The following is a 17,650-nucleotide window of genomic DNA, read 5'->3' on the forward strand; positions in this document are numbered from 1 at the left end:
CTTTCTGGGCCGTACCACTCTTGCAGCACTGGGCACTTCTGGTTCTCCGAACATCCATAGTGCAATCTGGACACTATCAGATTACTAGGTGTGCCAATCTGATCCAGCTCAAGCATGGGGCATTTAAATTTGTTAAACTAGACTACAATATAGTCAGTGTTTACACTGACTTTTGAAGTGCAGATGATACTTGATTTGGCATATAGTTAGAGTGGCAGATAAAGGTCATAGAATCATAGAAGGGTTGAGGTTGGAAGGGACTTCTGGACATCATCTAGTCCAACCCTCCTGCTCAAGCAGGGTCACCTAGAGCATGTTTCCAAGGATTGTGTTCAGACAGCTTTTGAACATCTCCAAGGAAGGAGACTCCACAGCCTCTCTGGGTAACCTGTTCCAGTGCATTGTTACCCTCACAGCAAAGAAGTTTTTTCTCATGTTCAGATGGGACTTCTTGTGTTTCAGTTTGCACCCATTGCCTCTGGTCCTATCGCTGAGCATCGCTGAAAGGAGTCTGGCACCATCTTCTTGACACCCTCCCTTCAGATATTTATATGCAATGAAAAGATCCCCCCTTAGCCTTCTCTTCTCCAGGCTGAAGAGTCCCAGCTCTCTCAGCCTTTCCTCATAAGAGAGATGCTCCAGTCCCTTTGTCATCTTAGCAGCCCTCCGCTGGACTCGCTCCAGTAGCTCTATGTCTCTCTTGTATTGGGGAGCTCAGAACTGGACTCCAGATGCAGCCATCTTTCTATGGTTCTCTAAAGAGAGCCACTTAACTCCTCCTAATGCAACCCAGGATACCATTGGCTTTCTTGGCCACAAGGGCACATTGCTGGCTTATGGTCAGCCTGCAGTCCACCAGGACAGTCCACCAGGACCCCCAGGTCCTTCTCCGCAGAGCTGCTTTCCAGCAGGTCAGCCTCCAGCCTGTAGTGGTGCATCGGGTTATTCCTCCCTAGGTGAAGGCCTTTGCACTTCCTTTTGTCGAACTTCATGAGGCCATACAATGAACTGCTCACCATCAACGGATCAAAAGTTTTGGAAAAAAAACATGTATCAACACTGTGAATCTGCATCAGCTTAGACTACTGCATTGTCCAATCATGGTGTTTTCTTGAATTTGCAGACCTAAAACCGGGTTTAGTGGAACTGTCAAACTGTGGTCTAAGAAATAAGTCCTGATTCAGTAAACCAGTACAAGACTGCAAGTCCAGTTCCTTGTTCATAAATATTCCTCTGGCAATCACTGAATCCGTTTTTTGAAAGTTTTTAAAGAATTAGTTTTTGAGGATAATGGAATTGCCTAGAAAGAAAGGAAAAAGGTATGGAATCTTCTTCTACTACTGTTTTTCCTTCCCCTGACTATCCAAGACATCCAAACAAATGTTGATTTTCATATAAGCATTCCATTTTAAAGAACTAGTTTTCCAACATTATTAAAGAGCTCTAAGTACAGACTAGGACTGGACTCTAAGTCATTAGGAAGCTGTTTGGTTTGCTATGTTTCTCAGGTGCCTGAACCTTTAGTAGAAAAATAAAGCAGGCTGAAGAAAATCAGAATGAGGCATGTATCAGAAACAAACAGTGAACACTTTAAAAGGAAACCCATTGGGGGCAGGGGGGTAGTGTTTGCAAAACACTAACATGCAGGAGCCTCAGGCTCACACACAGGGCCCTCGAACCTTGAATTTTTTTGAGAGGCAAAGGAGAGGGCATCCAACACATTACAGTATCTTTATACCGTGCAAATGCTAATGTACATTTCCCAGCCACTCAAAAGGTTCACACTTGTGCTTTAATGATTTTACAAGTACTCTGGAGTAAGAAAAAACTACTTCACAAAGCACAGCTTCTAGACCAGAGGCTGGCTAGCGTCTGTCCAGTCAGCTTGGAACAGAGGGCGAGCAAGGCAGCACAGATTCACCCTTAGACACACTGCTGTAATACACTGTCTGACTTCTGTCCACCTGCGATCAAACAAAAGTAACACCTTATGTCATGATCCAAAGCACACAGAAAAGACTAAATACATTCATTAATGCAGCCTTGTATACATTAGCTAGTACCTGTTGTGCCATTTTGATTCTACTTCCTCAAACTTTTAGTAATTTAAGCATGGACTTAACTAACCTAACTTGTACTTGGATAATCAGCAAAAGAACAACAAAATGTCACGACACAGAAACATCACCACAAGGACAACACACTGAGAAAAGTTTAAGTGCATTACCAAGTCACTGAACCACTTGAAACTATTTCCTTTCTTTTATTCCAAAAAAAAAAAAAAGCCCATCTTTAGGAACACTTCATTAATCTTCAAGTGTGTATTGCAAACGTTGAGATTCAAAATTAATGATTATCCTTTCTTACAGTTTAAATGACACACACTCCTTTGAGTCACGGCTTTTGTCTGTTAAGAAGTTAGGCTTCCTGCAAAATTATTTACAGTCATAACTGAAGTAGTAAAAAAGGACAGATGACTCTACATGGTTGCTGATCTCACCTCTGAAAATGTACAGGACTATAGGAGGGAAAAAAAAGGGGGTGGGGCCTTACATTAAAGGGCTGCCTAGAAGGCTGACATAATGAACTTACACTTTCTGTTGAGTATGGAATGTGTAATTAAGCAGTATTACTGCTATTAATAAAAATACTTCATTACTCTATGGCTCTTTCAATAAATTGCTCTTCAGGTGTTTCTAAACAAGTCTGCTTACCAGAAAGGGGTACAGATACATTTAGCATGGTTTTTTGATTTACCCCAGTTGCTAACTAAAGTGCTAAGATACTGTCCTGGGAATCAAGAGACTTGTGGCTTTGTTTTAGTTATTACAGCAATAGTAGAATTAATATATAATAGTATATGATGATAATGATAATATTTACCTTTCCTCAAAGGGAATAGCTGAAGATGATCTGAACATGCTTAATGTAAACATATACTATATAATAATAAAGTATTTAGTTTTGGTGGAAACTTTCAAATGTGCCTAAGTGACTTAGAAACCAAAATTTCTGCAAATAATATTTTATGCATATTTACTAAAAAGAATACTTAGCTTGAGACCAGAAGCATCACATAAACTTCCAAAGTTTAGCAGGTCTCCTAAATAGATAACTGATTAGGAAATATTTTTCCTGATCCAGAATAAGACAGAGAAACAATACAGGACATGAAGAACCATGTGATGCAATCTAGTCTGTACTACTTAGGAGACAGCACAGTGCTCAGGGTCATCTCAGACACTATGTTTTTCCTATCAAAGCTGAAGGCCTGTGCCACAGTGCTTTCACCTGTGCCTAATACCAAAAAAGACAAGGCCCCTTTTGGCAGGCAACATGTATTTTCTATATATTTATACACTCCAGAAACAGGGATGATAACTTAAAGAGCACTAATACTGCAACTTTTGCCTTTCCAGTTAAATGATCTCCACAGTAAGAAGCAGGCTGGGTTCTGGCAAAACACCTCCCTTCTGCTTACTGGAAGGTGCCGCCTCCTGTTTAATCTGAAATGAGTTTGAATTGGCTGTTCTTCAGCATTCAGATATTGTTCATGTTTGAAAACAAAATCTAGAGGGAGGTATCACCAACATTCAGGCAGAACTGAAGTGTGGCCCATCTTTCGATTTCCTGTCATAGCTGGCCATCTGATCCAAAGCTCTCCAAAGTTAATGGAAGTCTTTGCAATGGATTGATAGGCCTTAAACAGAAGGAATTATAGGTAAACATTTAAGACTTAACAAGTGACACTGTTGAATCAGGGGTAGAGATTCCCTCTTTGGGATCAATCCATGGGTAACAGCAGACCTTGTGTAGCAGAACTCCACTTGCAACTACCAGATACCACTGAAAAACTAGCAATACATTACAGCTGGCAGCACTAAACATCGCTACTATTATTGATACAGCTAAAATTCCACTCATGGTCACTTCGAAAATTTTATGATCACATGCTTGGGGGTATTTATTCAACTATATTTTAATATCAGAAGTGCTTGTGGAGACACCAGCATCGTATGCTACATTCTGTGCAAACTATCCAATATAATATATTCCTCTTAAAAATAAGACATTGAAATCAAAAGTTTTGGGATGCAGGAGGGCTATTCTTTCATCCCACTCTTACAAAGAGCAGAAAAAAACCCCACCAACACTTGTGTGAAGCACCTGTGCAAGTATTAACAGCACTTTGGAAACACACACAAGGGAAAAATCCCATATTTCTATGGTTCTCTAAAGAAAGCCACTACTTGCAGAAGATACTTGCTGCAGAAAGCTTTTCAGGAAGAGTTTGATACCTGCTCCATGTATTCAGCGGCAGAAATTAACATGTCTCATTAATCAGCATGCCTGTGTCACAACAAAATGGCCAGTTCCAGGGCAATCCCAACACTAACGCATGCCCAACATCGTCCTTCAAATACTGATGCTAACTAGAACCCAGCTTTCCTGACCAAAGCGCCTCCACAACAAAAACAAACCATACCCAAAAAAACCCACACACCCAAAAAACCCATGCACTAGCTGTAAGTGGAAACTCCTCAGGTCCTTCTATTCAGCAGAACGTGTTTGCCAGTGGAGAGAGAAGGCTGAACACCGCACCACAAAGTTGTCAGTGGTGCAGGGAGTGGTGCGGCAGCTAGCTGAAACCCTGAAGTAGGACCAGGAGGAGGGAGTCACAGAAAAGGAATCTAGTTAAAAAGGGCAACGCGCAGGATTTTAAAGGCAGTAATTACATCTAAGCCCAAGAATACTCATTCAGAACAACCTGACTGCTGCAGAAATTTACCAGAAAGAGGATAGCTCTTGCTTCAGGGTGGCTTGAAAAAACAGAAGAAACCCCAACCACTTTCATACTGAAGTCTATCTTTTGTTTTGTAAGTCTTCCTCAGAAATATGCCATCTGGGCATTATCATGAATTTTCATTCATGCACATGCATTCATTGAAGAGTTTTTCCAGTTCAAACGGCCCCATGACTGAAGATGCCCTCTATTCACATTTCCATTAGTTGCTGGACTGTAGACAGACCCGGGAGATCAGTGTACGTATGCTCAGCTGCAGACAGAGAAAGGGGATTTACTTGCTTCTCCTTCTGGTTGTATAAAGTCATAGAACAAACACACACCAAATCCTAACATGTGCTGTGATGCTTTCAGTTTGCTCCATCCAGTTACACTTTCCATCTCTGCTGCTGCCATGACAGCTCTACTGCCAGGCAAGCAAGCTGTTATGCGAAAAAAGGATATCCGATACCTAAACCATAATTAAGGTTACTTTTCCTTGCTTTGTTTTAGCCTAATGAAGCTAAGCAGGTGGGATGCCCTATTGCCTTCTCAAGAGAGAAAAGAGCTGTTCAGGAAGCAGCTGCAGGAATGGGGGACACACCTGGGGCACAGGTTTGCCTTTCAGGGCTCAAATTCAACCTGAGGCATTAAACAGATTTTAAGAATGGGTGAAGGGAAGCTTCTTTCTGTGGTACCTGTACCTGGAAGGAGATATCAATTTGGACATCAGTGTTTAAATTAACAATATTAACAACCATAGACTGTGTTTGTTATGACTAAGAAAGAAGCACACGTTACAAAGTGCAAGTCTGCTCAGAAACTGAAATAAGCCGGGCAAAGAAAAATTTGCTACGTATCACTTTCAGCTGTTCGGGCAAAGCGGCAGAGAACATTCTCAGAAAAGAGAGAGAAAGCAGGAAATTTCAACTATGCCTGCAAAAGCCATGTTATACGGCCCTGAGATAACGGCCTATTTAGAGATTATGGGAAGGAGGGAACGTGAGCCACAGTCATATGTGTCGTCTTCCTCATAGATTCTGATTGTCTGAATCCTCCTGTGCTGAAGGAAGCGGTCTTTTGTGTAATGTTATAAAACAGAATTTCAAAAGACATCTGAATGCACCTTGAACGTCTCTTAAACCACTCAAATTTTGCCTCTTGTTCTTTGGGTCAAAAAGGGTACTGAAAGCCGTTGACAGAGGACTGGTGAATACATCCTTGGGATAACAACGTAACACTGTCAGTTATTGCAATAGGGCAGAAACTAGTTGGAGACCATTAAAAAAAAAAAACCCACAGCATGCAATTAAAAAAAAAAAAAAATCAAATAATTAGCTCCCTAGTAGCTTTGAAAGTATTTTTGACACATGCAATCTGTGCCTCAGATAAACCTGTGTACTGTTAATGATATTGGTTCTTCGAGGGAAAAAAAAAAGTCCTCAAATAACCTTCCCAGAATGAAAGGCTGAGAAGCTACTGCAGCATAAATAGCAGCCTACAAAGAATTAAGGACAAAAGGGGCTCCCAGAAAAGAGAAAGGAAAGCAGTGGTATTCAGAGGCAGAAGGCTAATGGAGAAAGCAGGGACTTGGGGTAAAAATCTGGGAAATCCTGCTTGTAAGCTGCTCTTGTTTCTAGATGTAAGACTTTCAAACTATTTATTTTAACTGTTACCATCCTCTGGCTATTGTGTGTTGTTTTTTTCTTTTAATTAGGCTAAATTCAAACTAAAAAAGAACTGACAAATGGTACCTAACATAATCAAATGTCCCAGTGTACTGGGTAAGAGACACATAATTCCTTATTCCAGATACTGCATAATCAATATGCTTGCAGATTGGGGTAAGAAGAAGGAATACATATATTTCTGATGTACATATAGCCTGACGGGCTGATTTCAGGAGTTCAGCTTAGCACTTTAATAAATACTTAAACTTTGAAAAAGGTGTTCAATATAGCGTAAGAGATGCTCTTTAAAAAAACAAACAAACAAAAACAAAAAAAACCAAGAACAGGCCAAGAAAGTCACTTTGATGCAATAAGTGCTTTGAAAGTCTGCCCCCTGGTTTGAAGTAAAAAGAACTTATGTATCTTCTAAATGACATGCCCAAAATATTCATATCCTTCTTTTTTTGTTTACCAAAAACAAACAAACAAAAACTCCCAAAAGTGGAATTTAGAGATTATGGACTGGAGCTATCTTAGTTAATCAAACAGTCCTATAGACGCTTGCCTGAACCTGTGCTCAGTCCCCAATGCATGGGTGTACAAACAGAGCCAAGAGGATATTTAAGCAACATATTTCATTACTGTTACAATCAATACTGCAGTAAAGGAAAAAAAGAGGGATGACAACAGGATACATTTTACTGCACTCCTAGAAATGAAATCTTGTAACCCTAAGTAAACCAATCTCCAATTCACTCTCCGTCTTTGGTTTAATAATAATAACCAGAATTCTTTTAAAAATCCAAACAAGAACACACAAAGCATTAAGAAATAAAAGACACAAAGCTTCCTCAGAAAGAATTAATTAAAGCAGACACTCCATGGCATTTTAGATATTGTTTCAAGCTGGGAGCATTTTATAGGGTAAATCCAATAGCTTGATGTTTCTATTTTCATTGTCAAACAGGAGTAGAGAAATTGTTGCAGGATGTCTTCCCCCCACACACACACCTCCTAACAAATCTCTCTTTGTCTCCAAGAGTATTGCATCTAGCTGGTGATTAAAAGCTGGAATTATCATTTATTCACTACTAATTTATTCTTCAGCTTCACTCACCAGAAACGGCATCAAACCTGCTGCTTTTGTTGGTAGGCATTTGCATTCCTTTTAAGGCACCAAAGCCAACGAGTTTTGTCTTGGCCCTTGGGTTTTGCAATACTGAAGGGGCCCTCTGGGAAAACAAGTGTTTAAATACATGAGAGGGCACCTCCCTATTCAATAACTATTTACTTTGGGTTGAAAAGGGGAAAAAAATTTCAAATAAAGTCAAACATCCCATCTAATCACATGACATGGGTGCATAGCGGAACACTGGCTATAGCCTACCTGGAGACACTTCTCAGATATTTTTCTTTATAAAAAGAAAAAAAGAGCTGGAGCAAGCCAGTTTATATACACTTGGCAATTTATGACTAATCGGTGTTGATTATAGGTATGATAGGCTAGAAAATTTGTTACCCAGCACTCCCAAGATATAAGAACTTGGATTCATTCTGTCCTACTCCATTTAGTTTGAACAAAAACATCCTTTTGCTTCCAAAGTTGTTTCTTTTCTGATTATCAAACACTGTTAGCAAGCAAAGCCACTCTGCTAGGAAATGAACAGCAAGATTCAAATGAGAAAGACATACAAGTTCCTGCCTTGTAAAAGCTTGCTGAAAGTCTTTCCCTTGTCATTTTTAGCAATTTGTAACATACGCCCACGTTCTCTTCTTTCCACAGATTGTAGAGCTGGTAGTCTAAAGAGTGCAGAGGGATCTATCAGTCGTTAAAATAAATGTAATGTCTTAAACTGCTGTACTGAACAAGAATGAAGCACATTCCTGTAGCCAATCCACTGAATTCAGTTAAACTAAAACAAATACTATTTTGGCAAATTATAACCTTTGATGCTTAACAGTTTTCTTTATTAAAAAAAATCTCAAACTATATATGGCAGAAACAGTCACAAACACTCCACAGTTGTGTGGACACAGTTGTGTCACCTTAAGATAGACTTGTTTATTCATCGTTAATTCATTCACTCTTTAGAATAATCTTAATGTACTATGCAAATACTTAGAATAAAGCTGAGATAAAGCAGCTGTACACAACACAAAAGGAAGAACAGCAGCCATCTTTTCTTTCCAGTTATTAATCTTCTCTACCAAAAGGTGTTTCTGCTCTTTGAAAACACATTTTTTAATTTTAATTTTAATACATTCAATTTCAATACATACAATTTCACAATACCTGGGAGCCCAGGCCTGTACCAGGATCCTCTGTAGATTCCATACAAATGGATGGTTCCTACAGTTCCTATCCAAAAGCAGTCTTACATTTTCAGCAGTTTGGAAGTATTTGTTTTAGCAATAGTATCTCTTGCCTGCTATGCCAAGTAATAATCCTCAAAATTATCATTCAAAGGTAATCCCCCCCAACTCAAAAATCCCCAGTCAAAATTTTTCCATTAGTACCCCCACCATCATGCCCTTCAATTGGGGAAAAGCTTTTTTCCAAAAATAATTATTTGGAATGCTCTTGGGATTTGTGTCAGTTTTTGTTTGTTTTAAACAGAAATATTTAAGTTCAATTGATAAAACACATGAAAAAAAGTCTGCAAAATGGGGGAGGAAATACTACTAGTTTCTTTCAACTTTGTTCCCATAGAAAATATTTCCTTTTAGCTTATCGTGAACCACCACTTCCCCTCCCCTCCAAATGCCATAATTACGGACAGCAATTGCTTTTACTATTTTTTAACATAGCAATAGATACTAGACCCACATTGGTCCGGTTCACCACTTTGCTTCATACTTCTCCCAAAACATCATCACAGACAGTCCAAATCCCCAAAGTTCAGTTTAAATATAAAGGAGATGCACATGGCCTTAGCAATCAAAAGGAAGAATAACAGGGAACTGTGGATAAAAGTATATGAACTGCAAAACCCATGTTATAGGGTCCTGACAAAACATGATTATCAGCTGGAAAGAGGACACATTTCAATCTCTTGAAATAATAGAAGATAATACTCGTATGTGTCCACAGGTGACCTGTCTTTGTGGTCAACCTGCTGTTTTGCAGCAAATGAGCAACCTTCTGTAAATCCACACACATCTATTGCATGGTAGTGCTGCCTTAAGGCTGAAAAATAAAACCGTGCTCAACAATATCAAAAGTCATTTCTGTCCTTTCCTGCCCACAACATGCACAAGACTTGATAAGTATCATGAGTCTTAAAACCACAAGAAAAATAATGGTAACCATCACAGACTTTTACCTGGCAGTATGAAGACCTTCTGATTCTTGTGGTCCAAATATTGTATTCAACTGCAGACTTTTAAATCAGCATAATAGAAGTCTCTGTGCAAATGTACCACTTGAGGAGACAGAAATCTGATACAAATTCAGAAACTAGTAAAAGTTTCAATCTATTATTGACGGCTATTAATGCAATATACAACAGACATTTCCCAAGGTATCATCTAAAGAGAAACAGCATTTGTAAGAAGCAATTCAAATCACTTATTTCCTTCCCAATTGTCAAAATATCTATGCTGTTACGAATAAGGGACAAGGAACTAAATCCAGGGAGCAAACTGTCCACAGTCTGTCCTTACTCAATACAGACATAAACAACTCTACCACTACCACCAAACAGTCCAAGATCATTTAAAAGGCAATGGTTTCTTTCTGCAACACTGCATCCTACCAACAAATCAAGATACTCTGGGTACATTTTTCTTTTATCAAGTCCTTTCATCTTTTGTTCTTTTGGTAATGAGGCCAAATAGGTGTAGGATTTCAAAAGAGAGATACTGCTTTCTTCTTCATCTCTATTTTTCCATTTTAACCCATCAGTTTGGAAACAGCCATTCCACACACACATACCTACAAAGGAAATCCTGGCCATTTCACAAAGCTCTGCTGTAGCCTTCCTGCCCACCTTGATCTGGAATTTCACAGGCACACATTTTTGAAATGAACGGTGTATAACTAATACAGAAATCACCTATCGCACTCAATTCTCCTATTATTCCTATTGAAATCCCTGTTGAAAACGAGCACAACTGTGAAGACCAGTCCCTACACAAGGCTAGGACTGCAGCTTGTATGGAACAGACCTGAAACAGGCACTCTGTACAAATCACTTCCACATCTTAAGCATACCACTACTGTTACACAGCCTTCCAATTGCACCAAATCTTGTACCTGAATCTTGTCTGGGGTATAGAAAAGATTGCAACTTCAAGGTTGTAGCCAGAGGCTTCAGGTTCAAAGCTTTTTGAAACTGGCATCTCCTCTTAGTGGTCTCCCACCTGCGGTGAAAACTAGAATTCAACCTGTCTTTCTAATGCAAAAGCATTAGTTATTGAACCACTAAACAAAACATACGAGAAGTCTGTTCTAGTACTTATAAATCCAAGGTAAAGAAAGACCTAAGCAGATTATACTTACCTCAAAGAGCAGACTAAGCTTAGCTTTCTCTTGGGTACAGGTCTCGACCTTAAGAAAAAAAACTAACTGACCCCCACGCATGTGCTTTAGCCTCTCCTGATTGTTTGCCTAAGCTCTGTAGAGACAAATCCTCTGCCTGAAATGTGCTCATCATGCTCCCTGGGATCATACTTATGTTGCCTCTTAAATGTTTGCTTGAGAAGAGAACATCTGGATACACCTCATGTGCTTCTGGTGTATTCTCTAGCAGTGCTTCTGCTGCAGTGATTTCTCTAGAGACACGTAATAAACATTTCAATACCCACACAAACACATTATCTTTATAATGTATCTCAGGTAATTAAAAGCCTATTGTACACACAAATTACATCCAAAAAAGGCTATTTTGTAGCACATGTGACTTCTGAACATCAGGAAGCCAAGTTAATTGCACTTGTGATTGGTCTGTGATCAAGCCTTCAAGATATGAGCAACATACAATTATGTAACTTCCCACAGTGTGCTGCCTACACATTTAGCTCTGCTTTTAATTTCCTGCACTGATATAGCTACCTAAAATATAATGTATGAGGGTGGGAAGGTCACCCTTATCTATCCAATCAAACTTAGCAGTTAAAAATATTCATGACATCAATGCATTGCTTGTTGAGGGCTATGTTTACACATGCTATAGCTCTAAAAAACAAACAAAAAAAACCCTTACCCACACCACACAACAACAATGAAAAACCCACACATGGTCTGGAAACATCCTAGACAGAAACTGAGACATCTGTTTCAGCCAAGATTCAGTCTCTCTGATACCACATCCTGTGAAGACCCTGCACAGTCTCAATCAGCTATAAAGCCCCTGTTGGCTCTCTGTGGAGCGCTCTGTACCAGCATCAAACTACTGTTCTCCTCCCACTCCCTATTTTCTCCTAGTTTGCTACCGATTGGAGTCTACAGTGAATAATCACTATTAGGAAACACTCCTGCACATGAGTGACTCAATGGAGGGGGAAAAAAAAACAAACAAAAAGAAAACACAAGTTCCCAGTATGTCTCTGCCCGCAAAGCCCTCACTGCTGTAGTCATTAGATGGTCAACACTGATCCTAGAAGATTATAAAAATAGATGGAAACTGACCCCAGAGAGAGGCTAATTGAGTATCTTAGCTGTATGTCTCTCTCGTTTCCTAACAGGAGAGTTGTAAAAACAAGGACTTTGGCATCCATGCAGTACCTTCTCTCATGTTTTTACTTCTAACAATGTCAGGCTTGTCTGTGTGCCCATGTGCACACACAAGTGTGACATTCTGAGTCCTCACATGAAAAATATATCCATCCAAAGAGCACAACTGCTCTTTGCACCACTCACTCGAGCAAATCATCAGGAAAATATGTACACTGGAGTGAGAACTGAAAGCTGCTATTGGAGGCTTTCGCCCTCTGCATGCACCACTAGATACAGAAAATAATCTAAGTAGTAAAAGAACAATTCAGAAGTACATACATTTCTGAGGAGAAATATACAAATATGCATACCCTTTGCTGCTCCGTTATCTGTGACTTACCTCCTGCAACATTCCCGCTAACACAGCAATTACTGCATTATATTGCAAAATTAATCTTTCTGTTGCTCTTAAAGTTCCATATCGGGATTCAAACTAGAAGCTTTAGAACAAAAACCCCTCTCAGCAAATTTATAAGTACCAATAACCCATACCAATCTGCTGTCTCTCAGTCCAATTCAAAGCATTAACAAGAATCTCTCTTAAATAACTAGTACAGCTTTCTTTTCATTAGAGCCACTGTGGCCGAACAGGCAAGAGTGGACAGCTACTTAACTCCCGCATTAGTAAAGCTGTATTACGTTCAAGTAAAAGAGCTCTCCTTCCTCCCATTCAAACACTGTGGCACAGTTGCCAAAGGTTTAGCCTTGGCCACTTGTGATAAATTACTCACCTTCCCCATCAGGGCTCACATTTTCATAGGAGTCCCAGCGTATCAGTGGATCTGAGGTATTGTAATCAACTATCACTCCATGGTCATTCTGAAGGTGTTCACATCCTAAAAAATTTACATCTGTTAGAGACAAAAAGGTATCATAGCCACATTTGTAACGACATACACACACACACACACACACACACGTGTGTCCCTCTCTGATAGAAGTTTGCTACCCCCATGGTAACACCATGTTCTGAAATATAAGAGGAAACACTAGGGGAGGAAATTATATAAAGCAACTACAAAAGCTCAATTTACTTTTCATTATAGTAGGAACCAGCAAAAAAATTTATCGTAAGCATCTTGGTGACGCTGTGCTCTGAACTTGAACCAGCCCCTTGCTCAGCTCTGCAGCCAGGTGCAATAAAATAAACAACTTCGCAGAATGAAACCACAAGTGTTTGTAAAAAGATGGTAACAAAGGGAAGATAAAATAAGATTTTGTTGCAGGCTACCATTCTGATACCAGAGAACCATATCACTAAAGCACACAGGAAGAGCTCTAAGCTGTCACTCCATTTTCCCTGCCAATTCCCTCAAGGTGCCAACTGCGTCGTTTCATCCACTCTCTAACCTTCCAGGAGAGCCCGAGGTCAGGCCATTTGCCTTATGTGTTTGACTGCACAAAAGTACACTCTGCCAAACATACCTGGAATTTACAGCAGCAACACACATTTTTCTGTCCTTAACAAGGCAGAAGATAATGTTCAGCTTTTAAATGTATACCACGAGGAATTTAGGTGTGGTCCAGTGATTCAAAAGCAAAGTATGAACATCAAGAACTCATGACCTTGTACTTGGTTTTGATAGGGATTTGATGCAGATACACAGTACTGATCAAATCAACTTTCTCCCTCTGTTCCTCCATCTGGAACAGGGAGGGTTTTTTTTAAAAAAAAGGAAACAAAAAAAACTTAGTTACCAATTCTTCACCTGTGTCTTGAGAAGTAGGTGTTACTGCAAACCGGTCTAAAGAAGCACAGTGCTATGCTTTTCTTTTTTTACTGCAATGCTGTGTGGTGCATGTGCTGTGATTAGTGCCCCTTTCAAAACACAGACAGTTAAAATCAGAAGGCCCTGAACCTTTCTGCACCTGCAGAAAAAAGCCATCTGTACAGCGTCTGTATGATCATATTTATTACAAAGCACATTTAGGAAGTTTTTTACCTAAATATTTAGGTGCTTAATCTTCCTGGCAAGTGCACCCTTTCTTACAAACTGTACCCCAGTAGGTTATTTTCTAGAATACCATGTCCATTTTTGGGCTAGGCAATATATGAAAGGCATTAATAAACTGGAGCCAGTTCAGCAGAGGGCCATCAGGATGGTCAGGGCTGGAGCACTTGCCCTGGGAAGAGAGGCTGAGGCACCGGGGCTCGTTCAGCCTGGGGAAGGGGCGGCTTCGGGGGAACCTGACAGCAGCCCCCCAGGGCACACAGGGAGGTTATCGAGGAGATGGGGCCAGGGTTTTCACTGGAGTGCAAGGTGGGAGGACAAGGAAGAGCAGGCATAAAGTGAAACGAGAGCTTTAGGCTCAGTGCAAGGAAGATGACTTTCACTGCAAGGACAGTCAGACAGCGGAACAGGCTGCCCAGTGAGGTTGTGCTGTCTCCCTCCTTGAGGTTTCCCAAACCTGACTGGACAAAGCCCTGGGCAACCTGGTCGATCTCATGGCTGCCCCTGCTTTAACTAGGAAGATGGACTAGAGACCTCCTGCAGGCTACTCTAACCTGAATTATTCTAGGATATAATTCTGTAGAAATTGTACATAAATATTTCATGGTAATCTCTTCTTCCCAGCCTGTTAACCGCTTAGATAGAAATTGGGTACTAATTTCCAACCAGCGAGAATGTTACTTGCCAACTACTTAGACCTTGCTAAAAACACAAATTTGACCTTCCCTCTAGGGAGGGTGGACTTGAACAAATTTTGATCCTTTTTCAGACATGTCAGCGGGCCTCTCTTCAAGCATAATATGGGATTTACCATCCAGAAAGCATTTAGATCAAGCTGGTGAAATTTATTTATAATACTATTTTTTCTTATATGGCTTTCCAACAAGCTAAGTGAGATCTTTGTGCTCATCTTGACAGAAATCAACTTCTTACTGGCTGCTACTACAAGTCTCTCGGTAATCAAACTTGTGAAAAAGACTGAAGAGGAAAATACGAAATTCTCAGGACACCTAATAGGATTACATATGAGGCACAGACTGTTTAGAATATTTGTTTTTCATTCAGTCTCAGGCAGAACCTATACTTTTTGTAACACAACAAATGAAAACAAAACCCTTAACAGAATCAAACTGCAATATAAAGCACGATTTAAGTCCTTCTTGTTGCAGTCATTAACTGTCTATGATCTTAGATATATTAGAATAGAATATATTCTGGAGGTATACAGGATATACTCTACAAACCAGATTCAGAGCAGAAGCACCTCCAGGAAAAACTAGAAGCATTTCTCTTTATGTTAACTGAAGACAGCCCAACTTCACTACTTAATCAAACTTGATCACTTTTGACAACAGTCAAAAAAAATGTTATGGGATGGACCACTACTGTCACTTACCCTTAAACAAGCTACCTATAATACACTGTGTTTTCTGCAGATATAGAAGTGGTCTCTAGTGGTGGTCAGCCACCGCTCTGGTATACTTTTTAAAATGTTGGATCACTCTTATGCTGATGTAAATGCAGAGGCTTCATTAAACTCTTCACATTTAAGTCAGTAACTATATTGCATACTTTAGCACTGAAAATCAATTTTAGATTTTCTAAGAGAGAAAAAGTGATTTTTTAAAAATATATATTTCAATGCAGTCACTTCAAAAATAAATAAATAAATACATACATACATACAGTATACTGGATACTCACCTTGAATTTTCTCTGGGGTTCCAGAAAACACTAGTTCTACCTTCCCATAATCAGGGAAACGGTCATCTGAAAACAAATGATAATATTTCAGCAAGCTATTTCCCATAGAAATACTTGCAAGGCACTCAGAAGTCAAGATGTTCTATTGCTATTAATACATGTACTTTTGTCACACTTCTTTTCACTTCAAATCTAGCAATTTTCTTCTAGAACAGCCACATTCCCTAAAATAGACCACATAAGTGTAAGCTAGAATTTTGTTTACTTCCAAGAACAGTCAAAAACTGAGAAGAAAAATAGGTCCCTCTTGACAAACATGGCTGTCTGTGGCTGTTAAAGGAAAACATACCTGGGAGCAAACTGTAAGTGTTCAATAATTGCAATATTTGACCAAAAAACTTTCGTATAAGCACACTGCAGGAAAATATATTTGGGTTTAGTTTGTTAGTAACATATGGTAGGTAAGGTAAAATCCTAAAAATAAATACTAAAAAATTAAAGAAATCCTTTGGAAAGTACAGACTAGCACAACGCAGATTTTCAAATATGTCTGAAAACTTTGCCTCCATTTTTGGGCATCCATTCTGAAGCAAATTAAAAGGGCTGCATACTCAGACAAACCTAGCATCAGACTCGGTCACTGTTTTCATCAGCCAAAAAAGGATGCCCTTAGCTCATCTTATTTCCTCCAGTGGTGACTGAGAGAGTCACCATTTTAAAGAAACGTTTGCTGTTTTTACAAACATCGAAAGTTGAGGTAAGGGCTATGTAGGAAAATCTGATCTATTTTGAGCAGTTAACTCATACAAAGATCTTTAGCCTTCATTAGGGGTTTAGCTGTGCTGCAGTGTTATGAGATAACTAGCATACAGTAGTCTCCCTTCTCCTGAAGATAGGAATGGGAACTGAAAAATAAAATATATATAGAAAAGCCCTTTGAAAACAGACTTGTACTCGTGTTGAATGTAACAACCTCTTAAACAGACACATGCATCCACCCCCATTCACACTGACATCCAATGAACCACAGAAGGCAAGTACCTTTGTTGGCGTTATCTAAGTCCTCTTTGCCAAACACCAGGCCATGTCCTTGATTAGCTCCAGTGTGAAACTGAAGACGAAAAACCACATCCCGAGTAGCTGACCGATATTTTTTGTGATAACACTTTAGCTAAAAATAAAATAAAAAAAAATAAAGAAAAGGAAAACATGTCAGTTAGCAATTTCTAAAAATCTGCACAAACCAGTGTGCATGTTGTCCGAATTAGTGTCTAAACAAACCAACCACAGTGCAATTTACTGCAGACACCATTGATGTTGTAACAAGCAGGGCATGGGTTGCTCAATCCTTTTAAAATTATACAGGCCCAAGGCAAGATCAAGTTTTGGATGTGTAAAAATAATAATTACTGCTTTCATCACCATCAGTCACCAATCAGTAGATGATGATTCAGAATCATAACGTGTCATTATAATGTTGGAATGCAGACTTATATCAGTACTTTTTCATGGCACCAATACCAATATGAATCTAACATTTCATCCATCCAAAATATCCATTTCAAAATAACTAAAGCATAAGTAGAGCAGCCTTCTCAGACAACTTGCAAGCTGATTACATCCATTTTAGGACCTTTTTTTTTAAACCTCCTCTACTAATACAAATGTGATAGGATCTTTTATGTTATGGAGGGAAGTTGGTGGTAGTTTTGTCACCTAGCCTAGAACAACACAGAAGTATCAAAAAATAACATCTTGTATGAATTTCAGTGGCTAAATGTGAACATAACACAAATAGGTCTGATTGTGAATCTTATCTGCCAAG

General features: G+C 39.3%; 1 protein-coding gene across 20 annotated transcripts in view; it reads right to left on the reverse strand.

Moving 5' to 3' along the window:
- Positions 1–17,650, reverse strand: part of TNS3 (tensin 3) — a 319,894-nt gene that overhangs the window by 85,112 nt on the left and 217,132 nt on the right. For 19 of the 20 annotated variants that reach the window (XM_064506663.1, XM_064506662.1, XM_064506659.1 and 16 more), the window contains 3 exons: positions 16,867–16,996; positions 15,826–15,891; positions 12,901–13,020 (listed from right to left, as the gene is read on the reverse strand). In XM_064506663.1, coding sequence (XP_064362733.1) covers positions 12,901–13,020; positions 15,826–15,891; positions 16,867–16,996 — 316 coding nt within the window. The remainder of the gene's footprint in view (positions 1–12,900; positions 13,021–15,825; positions 15,892–16,866; positions 16,997–17,650) is intronic. The other variant, XM_026123583.2, reaches the window with a different exon arrangement.

Source organism: Dromaius novaehollandiae, chromosome 2 (genome assembly GCF_036370855.1).
Source record: "Dromaius novaehollandiae isolate bDroNov1 chromosome 2, bDroNov1.hap1, whole genome shotgun sequence".
NCBI lineage: Eukaryota > Metazoa > Chordata > Aves > Casuariiformes > Dromaiidae > Dromaius > Dromaius novaehollandiae.